The sequence below is a fragment of the Panicum hallii genome, chromosome 4, assembly GCF_002211085.1.
Source record: "Panicum hallii strain FIL2 chromosome 4, PHallii_v3.1, whole genome shotgun sequence".
Classification (NCBI taxonomy): Eukaryota; Viridiplantae; Streptophyta; class Magnoliopsida; order Poales; family Poaceae; genus Panicum; species Panicum hallii.
This window is the reverse complement of record NC_038045.1, coordinates 47088774-47103311: the sequence shown is the minus strand read 5'-3', so window position 1 is coordinate 47103311 and position 14538 is coordinate 47088774. Positions and strand designations below refer to the sequence as shown.

General features: G+C 42.5%; 2 protein-coding genes across 10 annotated transcripts; both read right to left on the bottom strand.

Annotated features, from left to right (window-relative positions):
• Positions 1-1859: 1859 nt before the first annotated feature.
• On the bottom strand, positions 1860-6967 carry LOC112890716 (MACPF domain-containing protein At1g14780-like). 4 transcript variants are annotated; one of them, XM_025957565.1, is made up of 8 exons: positions 6400-6965; positions 5625-5866; positions 3989-4190; positions 3775-3858; positions 3448-3631; positions 3071-3207; positions 2882-2946; positions 1860-2787 (listed from the first exon to the last, which is right to left on the bottom strand). In XM_025957565.1, exons 1-8 carry the CDS (start codon positions 6742-6744, stop codon positions 2163-2165), a joined length of 1884 nt encoding a protein of 627 aa, XP_025813350.1. In that variant the 5' UTR covers positions 6745-6965; the 3' UTR covers positions 1860-2162. The 4 variants fall into 4 exon arrangements, with proteins under 4 accessions (XP_025813350.1, XP_025813351.1, XP_025813349.1 ...); XM_025957566.1 differs by having other exon boundaries at positions 3038-3207; positions 6450-6965; XM_025957564.1 differs by having other exon boundaries at positions 3038-3207; positions 6400-6964.
• Positions 6968-9914: 2947 nt separating this feature from the next.
• LOC112888445 (tRNA threonylcarbamoyladenosine dehydratase) lies at positions 9915-14297 on the bottom strand. 6 transcript variants are annotated; one of them, XM_025954660.1, is made up of 11 exons: positions 14153-14297; positions 13997-14061; positions 13764-13848; positions 13177-13324; positions 12214-12426; positions 11703-11837; positions 11450-11581; positions 11027-11242; positions 10720-10844; positions 10362-10419; positions 9915-10260 (listed from the first exon to the last, which is right to left on the bottom strand). In XM_025954660.1, the coding sequence occupies exons 1-11, from the start codon at positions 14245-14247 to the stop codon at positions 10150-10152; spliced, it is 1383 nt and encodes a 460-aa protein (XP_025810445.1). In that variant the 5' UTR covers positions 14248-14297; the 3' UTR covers positions 9915-10149. The 6 variants fall into 6 exon arrangements, 5 of the variants coding, with proteins under 5 accessions (XP_025810445.1, XP_025810446.1, XP_025810447.1 ...); XM_025954661.1 differs by having other exon boundaries at positions 14003-14061; XM_025954662.1 differs by having other exon boundaries at positions 13177-13265; positions 14153-14293.
• Between the last annotated feature and the right edge of the window lie 241 nt (positions 14298-14538).

Here is a 14538-nt window from a genome sequence, read left to right as displayed (position 1 = left end):
TGGCTTCAGGGGCTTGTTGGAGTTCACTTGATAACGTGGTCACTTGATCTGCATATGTTTGCGCATCAAGTGGCAACTGGTGTATGCAACAATCCTCTTGCACGTATGGCATGTTTGTCATTGAGATGGCTCTTCCAAACTATGCTCTTTTTTCCCGTGGTACTGTCGGGAGCGTTACCTTAGGTCTAGTTCGGATATGCAGAACTAAACATCAGTGCCTTTGGATAGCTCCTAAGACGGCACATAATACGACACTGTCCGTTGCAACGAGCATCATGTGATAAGTAGGAACTTTCCATGTGGTGGCCATTTTGTTTTCAGATGAAACATGTGGTGACCATTGCAAACTTCCACCTACGTTCCCAGATAAACAGGGTGTGTTTGCTGTTCTGAAATTTGAAATGTGATGGATATTTTAAACAAATTTTGATTGTGGTGGATGGTTTAATCAAATATGCACTGCATCACGGTCACGGTGTTTGAAGGATCAGATGCAGTTGCGCCGGCCGCAAGGTCCCTTCCGATCCGGTGGCAGCAGCAACGTCGGCCTCCCTACGGCGGCTAGGGAACGAGGCTGGTGCAACTCGATCGCGACTCGCGAGTCCGCCGGCGGCGGCGGCGGTGGCAATTCGATATCCCTGGAGCCGATTGCATAGCTGTTTGAGTCTTTCCTCCGCACGTAAGCCGGGCACTGCAAGTCTTAAGTTGGAGCCGAGCAGGCGTCGGATTGCCTGGGCGTCCACACGGCGCACATCAAGACCGGGGCTGCACGGAGGGTATTTTGCAACCCTCCTGCACAGAATTTTTTTCCGAAGCGAAACGATGCCAAATCTTAGATACACCATACTTTCCATGTAATTTCAAGGCAGTCGCATTTGGTTCTTTGCCACAGTCGTGGCTAGACATACATTCCTAGATTCCTACCTTAGTGTCCCACTTGAATCGCTGCTTTGCTAAATTTTATCTAAGGTGTGTTAGGCATGGCTTAGTGTTGGGGATCGCCATCCTCGAGAAGGTCTCATCAAAGGTCATGAAATCTTCGGATGGTTTAAAAGGCATTACGCGGTTGTTGACTTGTCTTCAAGGACTGGCCCTTTTCAGTGATTTCAGTGATGGTCGAAGGTTTGCGCCTGAATGCGCGAGGTCACGATGTAACCTTCGCGCAAGGATGGACTGACCGCTTGGATCTGTGACGAGCGCATCGGAGGCTAAGGCCGACTTCTAGGTGACGAAGGAATCAGTTGCACAACCTCCGACGACGCCAAGACCCCCCGACGAAGGATCGAAGGCTTCATGGAATCTTCGATATCCATGGGAAGCGTGATCACCTTCTAGTGAACAACTTGTACACGCTAACGTCCGGAAGTGATCCAAAAACAGAATAGGGGCATTATTGGGACTATGTAATGAAGGTAGGGGGTCTAAATACCCCCACCTTTTACTGTAATCGGGGTGATTTTTTAAGATTTTGAGAGTATATATAAGGTTATTTCGTTGAGTCAAAACACAATTTTCACTTTTGTATTTAGGGAAATATCCTTCAGATCCCAACACTCAGCAAAAAAGTGTGGCAATTTATGGAGACGAAGCAATTAGGTTCTTTGCTTTTAGCTAAAATTTATCAGATCTTCAACTTGAAATTTTAATTTCCTACTTCGGAAATGCCTGTTATGATTTTATGAGACTAATCTTTCATAAAGGACCTAATGTGATCTTTCATAATACATTAGGTCATTATGAAAGAGTACATTCTCACAAAATTACTGTATTATAAAACAGGACCTTGTTGATTTATAAGAGTGGTAGCATTAGCTAAGCAGGGTAAGAAAGGAAGAAAAAGGTAAAAAAACGCATAAAAGTTCTAGGATCATGAGGTCTTACATGGAAATGCGTAACGTACAATTTGTTTTCTTTTACAGAAGAAAGTTATATGCTTGCATACATCTTAGGTCATGATAGTATTCCTACGATTTGTAGGTAATTCTATCACTCATGTTTATTACCGTTACTGCACAAAGAATCCCCTACTTTTGGCCTTCTGCAGATATGGTTCTCTTGACAAAAATGGGAAGGTGAATGGCGACAAAGGGAGTTAGGGAGTTCGATTTTACAGTGGCTTTCTCCTATTGAAAGAGTACTGTACATCACTTCTAGAACCTTTGTCAGGAAACTGGAGCAAGCAGGGAGAACTTGACGTGCAGGGAGATCTTCCCCTTCTCAACATCCAGCTTCGCGCCGGTGACCAGCCAGTACCCAGGACTGTCCTGTGGCCCCATGGTCACCTGAGACGTCTCGACAAACTTGAGCAGCCTCTGGGCCCCAACGGGCACGGGCGGCCCTCCGGCGAACACACCGGAGTCTATGTTAACCCTCGCCGGCTGCCGCTGCTCCTCGACGGCGCCCGAAGACGCCGCGAGCGACTTGGACAGGAAGCTCATTCTGCCCGACAGCCTCACCGTGTTGTGCGCCCACTTGGACCGCACCACCGCGTGTCCCGGCAGCTCAGTGTACAGGAGCCTGAGGTGGAGTATGTTGGTCGAGTCGTGAGCCTTGACGTGCAGCTGAGCGCCGGAGACGACGTAAGCCGCCGGCGAGCCGCCGGCGCTGCCCCAGCGAGGGTCGTACTTCACCGGCACCGTGCAGACATGGGCGAACATTCTCCACTGGACCGGCTCGAAGTACCGCTCGTCGGAGATCGTCTCCGATCCGCGCCATACCGGCTGCTTGGCTGATCTTGCGTCGATGAACGTTGGGGTGTTCGACAGATGCTGCAGGTGGATGCCTAACCTGACATAGGTGTGAAGTTTCTCAGGTTAGTTATGCAGTGTGTTCAGCCAGCATTCAGAGAAAATATCACAGAAGCTGGAAGTGGATTTTGTACCGGTTGTTTTTCTTGCCCTCCAGATGCAGTCTCATGCCGGTGACTGGTAATCTTGGAACAATCACCTGCATTTCAATTTCGCCAAATAGTTAATGTGAGTGTTTTTTTATCAAATTTCGGACATGTTCAAAACTAATGAGGCGATGATATTTTTACTTCGCTTGAGCTGACGTATAGCTTTGAACCTACAAGGCTGAAGTGCAAGGCCGGGCTAGCACCTTGCCGGTTTGAGCAGGGACCAAGTGGCAGGTCACCGAGTACTGGGGCCCACAATCTGTGGTGCTGGAAGTCCAGGAAGTAGCTCAGCTCTTCTATTGGAGGTTTGTCTGTTAAGGAACAGTGGCGTGATCATAAACTTTCAGGATTTGAAACATAGCATGGACGGATAACAAAAACAAAAATAGGCACAGCTTATAACAAGGAATATCATTCTTGCTGAATTGCTTCACTTCTGGTGAGGCATAGCTTATGATTCATTTCACCGATTGCGCCGATTCTTCAAGTTTTAAATTTCTATGCACTTATTAGCAGATGGATTAGCTAAATGGGTAAGGAGAAAATCATACATCTGAGATACAGGTTCATGGCATGAGACAGGAAGCCCACACCAGTTACTCCCTTGAGGAGGGATGTGATGGGCACAAGCTTGAAGTTGATTGCTTCCGGCATTGTCAGCACAGTGAGCAGCCACTCTGAGTGGTCACTCGCTGCTGTGTTCCCTCCCCTCTTGGAGTGTATGACTGTCACACCCTGGATGAGTTCAGTTAACAATCAGAAGTGGCACTGCATGAAGCCTGAAGATTCTCCAGTCACTGGAATAACCTATATCCTGGCCTCTACAGCTCCCTAACTCACTGTTATTTGCAACTTGTCAAAGTACTGAACAACAATACCTCTTTGCAGGACACTGGAGCAATCATTCCTTCAAGTCTTTGCCGTGTCACATGGGCACCAAATACATTGAAGGCCTCAGGGATCTGTTGCCATCAGAGCAATGAGAGAGTTCCATGACATTTCAGTTCATCCTTTTGATATGATATTCTGCAGGTGGACGTTTAGTCCATAATTTAACTTTGATTTGGACATCAATGAAAATGATTTGTTAACCTTAATTTTGTGGTCCCTGGATTTGCGGTTTGAATGGGGTAGAGTGCATGCCCCAGTGAACAGCTGGTCGCCTAGCCTGTCCAAGTGCTCTTTGATCTCAGATGGGGACAATGGAGACGAGTTGTCCTGCTTCACATACACCACATCCTGGCCACCCAAGCTTAGTCCAACAACGATGTGAGTCCCGTACTTCTCGATGAAACTGCACACCATTTTCAGCGAGTAAATCATCTGGTTTGTGTTGTTTTTCTGTTTAGTCAGTGCCTCAATTGTGACATGTTCAGAGAACTTGCTGCTCAGTTTGTACTGTCTAGCAAGTAATGGTGAAAGTTTATCTACTTAACACTGCATAGAAGAATGAAAATCTTCTTTTAACAAAAAAATGATAGAAACATACTTTCTTTTTTACTTTTCATTTCTTTGAGCCACGCACATTGACGTGACACGTCTGAATTAATGCATGCTGATGTTCAGATATGAGACCTGGAAGGTTAGGACAATTCTAAGTCCTGCAAGTAGCTTTCTATGCATTCTGCAAGTTGCAGGCTGCTGCTTCTTGCCTGGTCTCGTCCTTTTCCACCCATGCATACGGTTTTCCACAACGCATGGCAAACGTGTGGTGGACGATTTTGCACTCCTGGAAGTGACAAAACCAAGCGCTTGGTCACCGGATTAGGTTAAGAGCTGAGCCAATCCCTCAAGTTAAGCATTGTACTTGATCACCTCAACTTGCTTGCTCATATCCTATTTTATTACAGTACTATTCCCGCTATCCAAACATATAAGGCGTGCATGCATTTCAAGATTCAGATCGTGATATTTGACCAATAATTAGCCTCACTAATATAAATTTTGTTTATAAAAGTAATATAATTAGACTGACATTTAAAAAAATACTTTCTCATTGTTATGATTTTAATGCCACAACATTGTAATATATGAGAAATTAAGAGCCAAAGGCTAGTTTTGCGAACTGTGCCAGGTTCGACCATGGCTTACCTTTCGGGGCCGACAGAGTATCCCTCGTCATAAGTAGGTAGATGACATCATGAAGTATACGCAGTTAAAGTTTTAAAACATTGTCTTGCGTTAATTGTTTCACTTCACACCACTGCAATATGATTTTATTAACCTTAATGCACGTTTTTTAAGAAAACAATTTTAAACCCGTGGAATGGTGTCAATGTCCGAATGAAAAGTACATTAGACCCAGGGCCTGTTTAGTTCATTTCGCAAAAACGCAAAATTTTACTGTTGCAAAGGAATCTTACCAATTTGAAGTACTAAATGAAGTCTATTTACAAAACTTTTTGCATGGATGGGTTGTAAATCGCGAGACGAATCTAATGAGCCTACTTAATCCATGTTTTGCAACAGTGATGCTACAGTAACCATCCGTTAATTATTGCTTAATCATGGATTAATTAGCATCATTAGATTCATCTCGTGATTTACAACTCATCCATGCAAAAAGTTTTGCAAATAGACTTCATTTAGTACTTCAAATTGGTAAGATTCCTTTGCAACAGTAAAATTTTGCGTTTTTGCAAAATGAACTAAACAGGCCCCAGTGTGGTAATTAAAAATGAAAGAAGACCAAACGGTCGCCGATGTGGTGCCCGTGACCGGTCCGTACCTTGCAATGGCTGACGGGTCCCACGCCGCCGGCACGTCACGGACGACGTGGTCGGCGAGGGCGAGCGGCCGGCAGTCGAGCTGGAGGTCGAGGAGGGAGATGAAGTAGCCGTCGAACGCCAAGCACTTGATGGCGGAGGCGTCCTCAGCCCATGAGCTGCACTCCAGGTCGAAGCATGAGTTGAAGAGCCCCGACGGGATCTTCCCCGCCAGCGAATTCCGGTGGTTGAACACCTCAGACATCTGCAGGTCAAGGTTGCACAGATCATGTTAGTTTTGTTAGAAATTTCTTCGTTCTTGTTTTGACAATAAAGCATGATTTCTTCAATGGTCAAGAAGGGATAATTTCTTCTTCACTGATTGGCTTGGTCAAGACAAGATAGTGTATAATTCATCATGCTGCCTTTTATTATTTGATCAGAAATTACGTTTTGACTTCTTCATTTTTTAAGAGAAATTGAGTTTGACTTGAATGAAGGATGAAAGAAGTTGTGAGGAAATTCATGATAGGAAAATAAATTAAATATTTTTTATGTCACTTTCGTGTGTACAAGTCGCTAGTTTCTAGCTGACAAACTTCATTGTGAAAGAAACTTGCAGCGAAAAGAAGAAATATTCACAAATTGTTTTCCAAGCAATTAAACATATTTTCTACAAAAGAACTTAGTTCGTACTTAACTTGAATTGAAACTGAAAACATTTGGAACCAAAATGTTGATTTGGTTCAGGTATTCTTCAAAAAAAAAACCAAATTAAGGTGCTAAGCAACAACAAACCTTGTTAAACTCAAGCACGTCGGACTTAAACCTGATCCGGTCGCCCTTACCGCACTTGACGTCGGCGGGCACATCGGCGACGACCCTGAAGCCAGGCACGACGACCTTCGCCGCCGCCTTCTTCTCGCTGCTCCTCAGGACCAGGCAGCCCCCAGCATCCTTGCAGTGCTTCAGCCTCAGGTCGCCCGCCATGTCGACCCCCCTGCCGAGGCACCTCACCGCCTTCTCCACCGCTGCCGCCACCGCGCCATCGCCTCCCGGCATCTCTTCCCTGGCGGTCACCTCTCTGATCCTGGCCATGTCTTCTTCCGATGCGGCGAGGCAATTCTTATCTCTATGGACCATTGTTTGAACTTGTCAACAGTTCTAATCTAATTCTCTCTCTCTCTCTCTCTCTCTCTCTCTTCTTCTTCCTGTGCTCCCTTGAACAATGAAACAAAATTTGTGATTGAAGTTTCGAACCTGTGGTAGCTGCGAATGCTTATGAAATGACACTTTTGGGGTTTGGTTTATATAGAGAGGGAAGCAGAGGTGAGGGGAGAGGTGGTGACAATGGGAACTGACAAAGGATTAGCCTAGGTTGACTGCTGTGTATTTTATTTCCCTTGGCTCATTCTTGAATGGAATTCCTTTTGTTCATTGTTTTTTGGGGACCAAGTTTTACCCCTTCTTGATGGGCACCGCCAAAGGCATCGGAATCTCTTGTTTACTCGTGAGGACATGGGTGTATAGAGCTTCAACCACACGATACAGTAGTACTGAAATGTTCCTTATTTTTCCACTCAAAAAAATGTTTTCATATTTCAAATTCTTTTCATGCAATCAGAAAATCAACAATATTAGTAGCAACTATTGTAACATAGGTCAAAACCATGATTTGTCCCTTCTTTAAGGGCGCCGCCAAAAGCTGGAGCTCATGATATATCCTTGTCCATGGGCTTACTACACGCTGAGGCAACCCACAATTTTTCCACGAATCATAATTCTGGTGAGCTGCTAGGGGCCAGCGATGATTCATAGTCATCGTCCTTACGTGTCAAGGCACACAACCGTGCATGTCATGTATGCACGTACATACGACCCTGTTCACGAAAGCTTGGCTGAAAATAGTTACGACCTACTCCCTTCGTTTTAAATTATAGATCGTTTTGAATTTTTTTTAATTCATATAGATTCTGCCGTGTATATTCCTATGTTTAATACATAATTTTACTATGTATTTAGATAAACCAAAATGATATATAATTTATAATGGAGTGAGTATAAGAATAGCACAACTGTGAGAAAATGACCGAAATATCCATTGTTCCCTAGCTACAATGATCTGGGTGATATAGTAGAAAAAACAAATAAGTCTTATACATGATCTCATTTTTTACAGGAAGTTTACATAATGTTGGCTTGTAGCAGGGAAGATAAAACCCCTTTTATAAATATAGAAACATTGAATATTTTGGCTACCATTCTACAGACCATTACAGTTGGTTGACATTCTTTTCCATGCCAGGATTTTTCATAGGTAATTATTTGACTTGAATTTGAAGACAATTTATTCCTTTATATAGTTTATGATGTGTTTTTTTACTCTTGCATATTCATACTCAAATAGTTTTCTATAAAAATTCTGCATTTGATTAGACTGTTGGGACTGCAGAATAATGCTATTACTGTTACTTGATTTTAATTTTGTGCTGACCTATACTATCACATTTCTCAATTATCTTTTGTATTTCAATTTTGCAACAAACAAAAGATGGTCAGCGAGAAATTGATGTGAAATTTTCTTTGAGATACTAGTATACATCAACGCTGAGAAAACTTGGTAAACTCAAATGAAAATTCTAGCATATGCGTTTCAGTTTCCACATACATCGTATGTGCGCTATGTCCATCACCAGCACGTGGAACAAGTTCCCTCAAAATTTGCTTGTGGTTAGTCAGAAACACATGTACGAATTCTTCTGCTGTTTGGAACTCAAGTGATTCATTTAACGGTTATACTTGCAGTTCAATTTTTCTTTTACAACAATTCTAGAATGTTTCCAAAACTGTTCTAGTAATCAAGTCAGCTTCATCGCACATGCGTTTCTGACATAGCATGTTGTTCTAGTGGATCTCTGAACATGGCTTTATCCCTGACAGAAAATGAGATGCTTTATCTATATGTTATGTACATCTTGGCAATTAAATAAAGCTCAGACGAAGACATTTTGGCCTTTTAATCCTATTGCTTTCTGAATTCTCACTTGGTATGAACCCTAATATAGTACATCATCTTTGGGTGTTAACTTATTTTCTTCTATATCCTTCACATCTCTATTTACACACCCCTCACACCCATACCCACCCACCCCGATCGTTCAGTCTTCCCACTCTTCTCACCAAAAAAGTGTGTTGGAAAGAGAACCTAATACTTGGCGTAATTTTTATTAGTTGCCTTTGTCATCTATTTACTATGCAGAAGATTTTCCTTTTGAGTAAACAACCCAGGATTCAAATCTTGTAGTTAACTGACCAATTGTTGGCGGTAACTAATTTTCAGGTCACACCAGTCCACCTATAAGGGACTTAAAAAAAGGAGCCCCAAAAAAGCTTCAAATTCAAAATTAAAATATAGAATCTTTGGCATATTATTTTATTTCTTTTTATCAAACACAACTAAGACATGTTATATGCACACTCACCATATGACGCAGGCAAGAGCACCGTACTCTATGAATGTCTATGCAAGATTGGACCAACAAATATTAGGATTGGCGAAGTCTCCACATGCATATTATTGCTGACAAGCACATCATCAAAGAAATAGCCACGTTAGTGAGACATACTATGTGTCGAACACAAGGTTTGGCCCCTAATTGATAAGCATAATGACAAGTAAAAACAAAATGGGAAGAGCAAACGTTTCCTACTTTACTGTGTGTGTCTCACTCGTGAAAAATGGCAGCGTTAAATGTGAAAAGGATTTGGCAAACGATAAAGCCTGAGCTCACGCTGAGGCCACTACCATTTTCTTTTTCGCACCAAAGCTCGGTTTCACATCACGGCACGACTAGACTCCCCAAACCTTGGAACCCGACCTGACCAGGTTCGCAGTCAGCTTGCCATGGTCCCAACATTCCACTCGTAAACCAAACCAACCACACAGTTTATCAAAAAAACAAAAAAAAACCCAACCACAAAGTGAGGCACCACGACACAACTTTTTTTTTTGAAAGTAAGGCACACGACACAACATTAAGGCATCGAACCAATCACCCATGACCTGGTCTTGGGAAAAAGGCGTGGACGGCGCTGCTGCGGAGTGATCAGATTTCGGTAGGAACCACTAGATTCCCACCGGAAGACGCAGCAGACGCACGCCGCGCTTTCGAACCCGGCAGCGGATCCGGTCTCTGTCTCCATTGCAAGACCCCTTGCCTCCGGTCTCTGCTGGACTCTGCAAGAATTTCCTCGCATATCATGCAAGGAAAGTTCAGAACTTATCAGCGATGTACGTGGCAAACACGTCACAGTCGCATCAAAACTGCCTCTGCTCAACATATCACAACAAAATATCTTGGTTTGGCAGGTTACAGGATAAGATTCACGCAGAAAATGGATACATAGCCGACTACAACGTGATGGCAGAAGCTGATGGTTCGACTGTAGAAAACCAAACTGGCACATCATTTTCATCTTAGCATTTTGATAGGGTATTCCCAGGTACGGAACCCGCCACGCCAAACTCCAACTAGATCGGCAGCCCACTCATAAAGCAAACTCCACTTCAGCTCGTTTCAGCACACGCGAAACCATAGAGTAGAATTCAGGTTCCTTTTCTTTTATCTGATCAAGTGTGGTGGATTCATGGGCGTCAGCCTGTGGGAAACGAGAAGGTGAACCATGAGAACAGGAGAAATCTTATCAACATATGTACTCTTGGGAAACAAGAAGGTGTATGCTTAGAGATGTCTTATTACCTCACTAAACTTGAGAAGTATTAAGTTCGACACACCAGCAGGTTTTGATTTGTCCCATCTAACAAAATAAAGCACATAAAATAATTACAGGACTAATTCATAAAAGTGTAAATTCGTTGAAAATTAACACATTAACAATGACAAACTGTTTTATTGTCATAATTCAACATGTTCCATCAGCCTTGTTAGCTAATGGTTCAACAGTCACCCTCCAGGCCTCCACTGCAGATATAATCAAGTGGGGTTTCCCTGCTACCTACACGAAATTGTTCTTTGCTCCAGAGAACTTAAGCAGCGCCACAAAAGGCAACATAACTAGCATCCCAAGCCACACGATCTGATAGAGAAGGAAACATACCGAACAAGCATTAGCTCATTGACAGATCTCCACATTTTCCGCCCAGTATCCTTCTGATTTTGGTCTCTAGCACTTCGACCACGCCACAATTCCTTGACAATGTACATTACCTCTTCAGCATCTACCTTTAATTTTAAAAGATAATGTTACAAATTTATAAAAAAATATGCCACAATATTGTAGGCGAAGAATTACTTTTTATAATTTTGGTCATAGTTGCATAAATAAATAACGCCTCCATTTGATAATGCTAGAAGAAAATATCTTATTTTCAGGTTATGACATTAGATAGAAAGATACAGAGTACCAGAACTTGCTCGGCTGTCCCATATATCAGCTCCTCATGCTCAATAAGACGCTGATGAAGTATACGGTAATGATCCAAATCCAGGTTAACAACTGGCTCAGTTTGAAAATCTAATCCAGCAAGCTGAGTAGCCACATAGGAGGCCATAACTTGACCAAATATTGCAGGGATTGTTCCCAGCACTGGGATAATGCGAACCCTAAACCCTGGCACAACCTGTGGAATAATGAACAGCATGTTGTCAGTATTCAGTAGTCATGAACCTCAGAAGTGTATAAGCAACTAGGTGTTTTAGAGGAATTTAGTCGACTCCTTGTCATGTAAACTCTTTATTCAGAAAATCACAAAGAAAAGGGTTTTTTAAAAAATGGATCAAATAGGCAGCAGGAGGGTGTGAGTGTGAATAGCCCAAGGGGAGCTGACCTGATAATCTGATGGAGTTTCCTCTTCTTTTGAAGCTTGAAAGGGAAGTAGCTTTGCCTTTGGCTTTTCCAATGAAAAAACTACGGGTATTCCGCCTTCAATTCCATGTTCCTTCTTAAGCCGGTACCTCACCTAAAAATAGCAGTTGCAACAAATCATTTGCAGCACATCTTCACATGTCAGTAAATGATTGAATGGCAGCTTACAAAGGGACTGAATTATTTAAACAATTTGGAAGAAGTATCAAACTAACTGATCGAGAGAGGGGATCATTGCTTGATTCTCTCAAATCGGCAACACGAATTCTGGTGGGGTCAGCCCGAGCTCCAGCCCCCATTGCAGAAAGCACCTTTAAACCTCTGCGCACGCAAGCCGCAAGGAGTGCCACCTAATGGTTACAAATAACAAAGAGAAATGTTGACTAGCCTGTGGTGATGTTCATAAGTTATGTTTGAATAAGCAATTTGGGATACAAAAATTCGGTTAAAACTATATATGTATGATAGCTTTGTGTTGCTTGATCATCAGAAAACACAGAGGTAAGGGAAATTTAAGTTTACATAGGGACTAGTACTGCCAAGATATTATTTCATCAAATTGAAAATATATGGTGTTTGCATGGAGTATTAAGAACAGCTAAAACAGAATATCTAAAAAGGATTTGAAGCACAACCATGCCTGAGTATTGTATCTAAGCATGTGAAATGCAATTGAAGCACCTATGGAAGAGTGAAAGGAGAAGTTTCAATATTAGTATTTATTACCTTGGTATCAATGTTATCGATGCAATCGAGAACAAAGTCAGGCTGTCCAGAAAGAATCTCCGCCTCAGATGATGGATCATACAATTGCACTCTTGCATCTATTTGGCACTCTGGGTATATCATTGAAAAATGCTTCTTGAGGCATAGTGCTTTTGGAGTCCCAACATCATCTCTGGTTGCCACAGCATGTCGATTCAGTGACGACAGTGAGACCTTTCAACATATCATGAGTGCCTTGTTAATGCCCACCTATTATAAATGCAAGATGTTACTTATAAAAATGTAACGTGCACCCACCCATTTGATACTGCCGTAAAAGCTGCCCAGTACAAATGTTTCCAATGGTTATATGCATCCTAGTTTTAATTGATAATGCAGGGGCACCCAATAGATGAAAGATGATTCAGCGATTCTAGATTTGATTTGGATAGAAAATTTGGAAGTCATGCCAGCATGGAGAACATGCATTCCACTAGTGTGGTCAAATAAACTCTTGATGTTTTGACAATTCACTAAAAGAAACCTTAGTGCTAGTATGCAACTACTTATGTGGTAATTCAGACCATGTGGATTAATCAGAAACAAACAAGTTTAGAGAAATTTACTTTTATTATTTTTAATAAAACAAATTTGAAGTTGCACTTTTGTTCCAGTAAGTTTAGAATAGACCATGCTCAGATGAGCCCATTAGCTGTTGATAACATGGAGATGATATCTTGTTTTGGGCAAAATAACTTAAGATTGGTTTTACATAAAGCTCATAATATGAATCTTAGTCAAGAAGGTTTTTCAGTCCTGGTTAAATCCTTCCTAACCAAAAAGATTTTAGGTTTCAAACCATAAATTATGTTTAACCAAACCTTTTTTTATTTAACTAGATAATCAAACAAACCAAAGTGCATTCAAGATTTCACAAGTCACAACTATGTCATGCATCCACCTCTGGAACACGCAAATCCATACCTGATCGAAATCCACAAGGAGCAACCTTCCGACACCAGATCTCAGGAGCATTGAAGCTGCATGACTGCCAACCCCTCCAAGACCAATGACTACAACATAGGATTCAGTCACTTTCTTCTGAGAGTCCATGCCAAAAAACTGTATATTCCTAGAATACAGAAAATTAACATTGGTAATCACAAACACAAAACATGAAACAGTAATAGCTTGAGCATGTTACAGTTCTCCGGATATTTGAAATGTGTGGCAGTTGTGTAGTTTGAAGAGAAAATCCAGAACTTAATAAGTGAAATGCTAATAAGACAGTATTAAGCTATGCACAGAAAGAATGAGCACATGCTATATCACTTTCCGCACAATACCAATCTCTAAAGATGAAAAGCATAAAAGGCTGATGGCATCGAGAAGTAGCATACAAAGCAATGTGGTTATCTGAATTGGTACACCTATAGAAACAAAATGTGGAATTCACTGGTTGTAAACTATCAAAATAAAACTAACTGTGTCAATCAAGCAGACATCAACAGATGGTTTGTAGCTAAGGCCTCGCTCATCAACTTTACTAGGGGAAGAAAACAAATGCAAACCTTGTAAGCTGTTCAGAGACCACTTCATCTGAGAGAAGATCGGAGCTACCAATAGCACCCAGCTGCCTGCTGAACCGAGCGTTGCCTGATTGAAATAGAACAATTTAAGGAGCCAGGACTTTGGAAGACACATTCAACACCATCAAGTAACTAATTTCAACAAGAAATACACAGCTAATCTTGACTTGTTATCATTTTCCCACTGCTAAACTACCAACAGAATGTAATCGCACCCGTACCAGCCGTGATGCCATTCGATTCCAGCAATTCCCGCACGTACCCCTCTCTCCTCTTGGATCTGCAACATCGAAACGAAGCGAGCGTCAGCAGAACGCTCCGTGTCACCAAGGTCCAGCTTGGCGTCGGGAACGGGGAATTAGACCGGTTACCTCGAGAGAAGATTCATGATCGCGGCGGCAGAAAGCGCGCCGACGGCGGCGCCGGCGCCGGCTGCGAGGAGCCATTCCTTCGCCCGCTCCCCCATCTCCGGCGGCCGCTGCCTAAAACCCTCGAATTACTTGCGACTCAGCTCGAAGAAACTTGAGCTTCGAGGAAGGCTGTCGGCGCGGCCCACTACGATCTGTTGTAGAAACGACGGGACTAGGGTGGGCGGTGGGTTTGTGGGCTTACTTTTGGATGAAATTTAAAGTTATTGGGCCGCGTCTTTCAGTAGGTCAATTTGGGCCTGTTGCTCTCGACTTATGGGCTTTGTGGCGCTGAATATTTCAAGAAAAAATTCGTCTATGGCCCTAGAAATAATGGCAGTTACTTTATG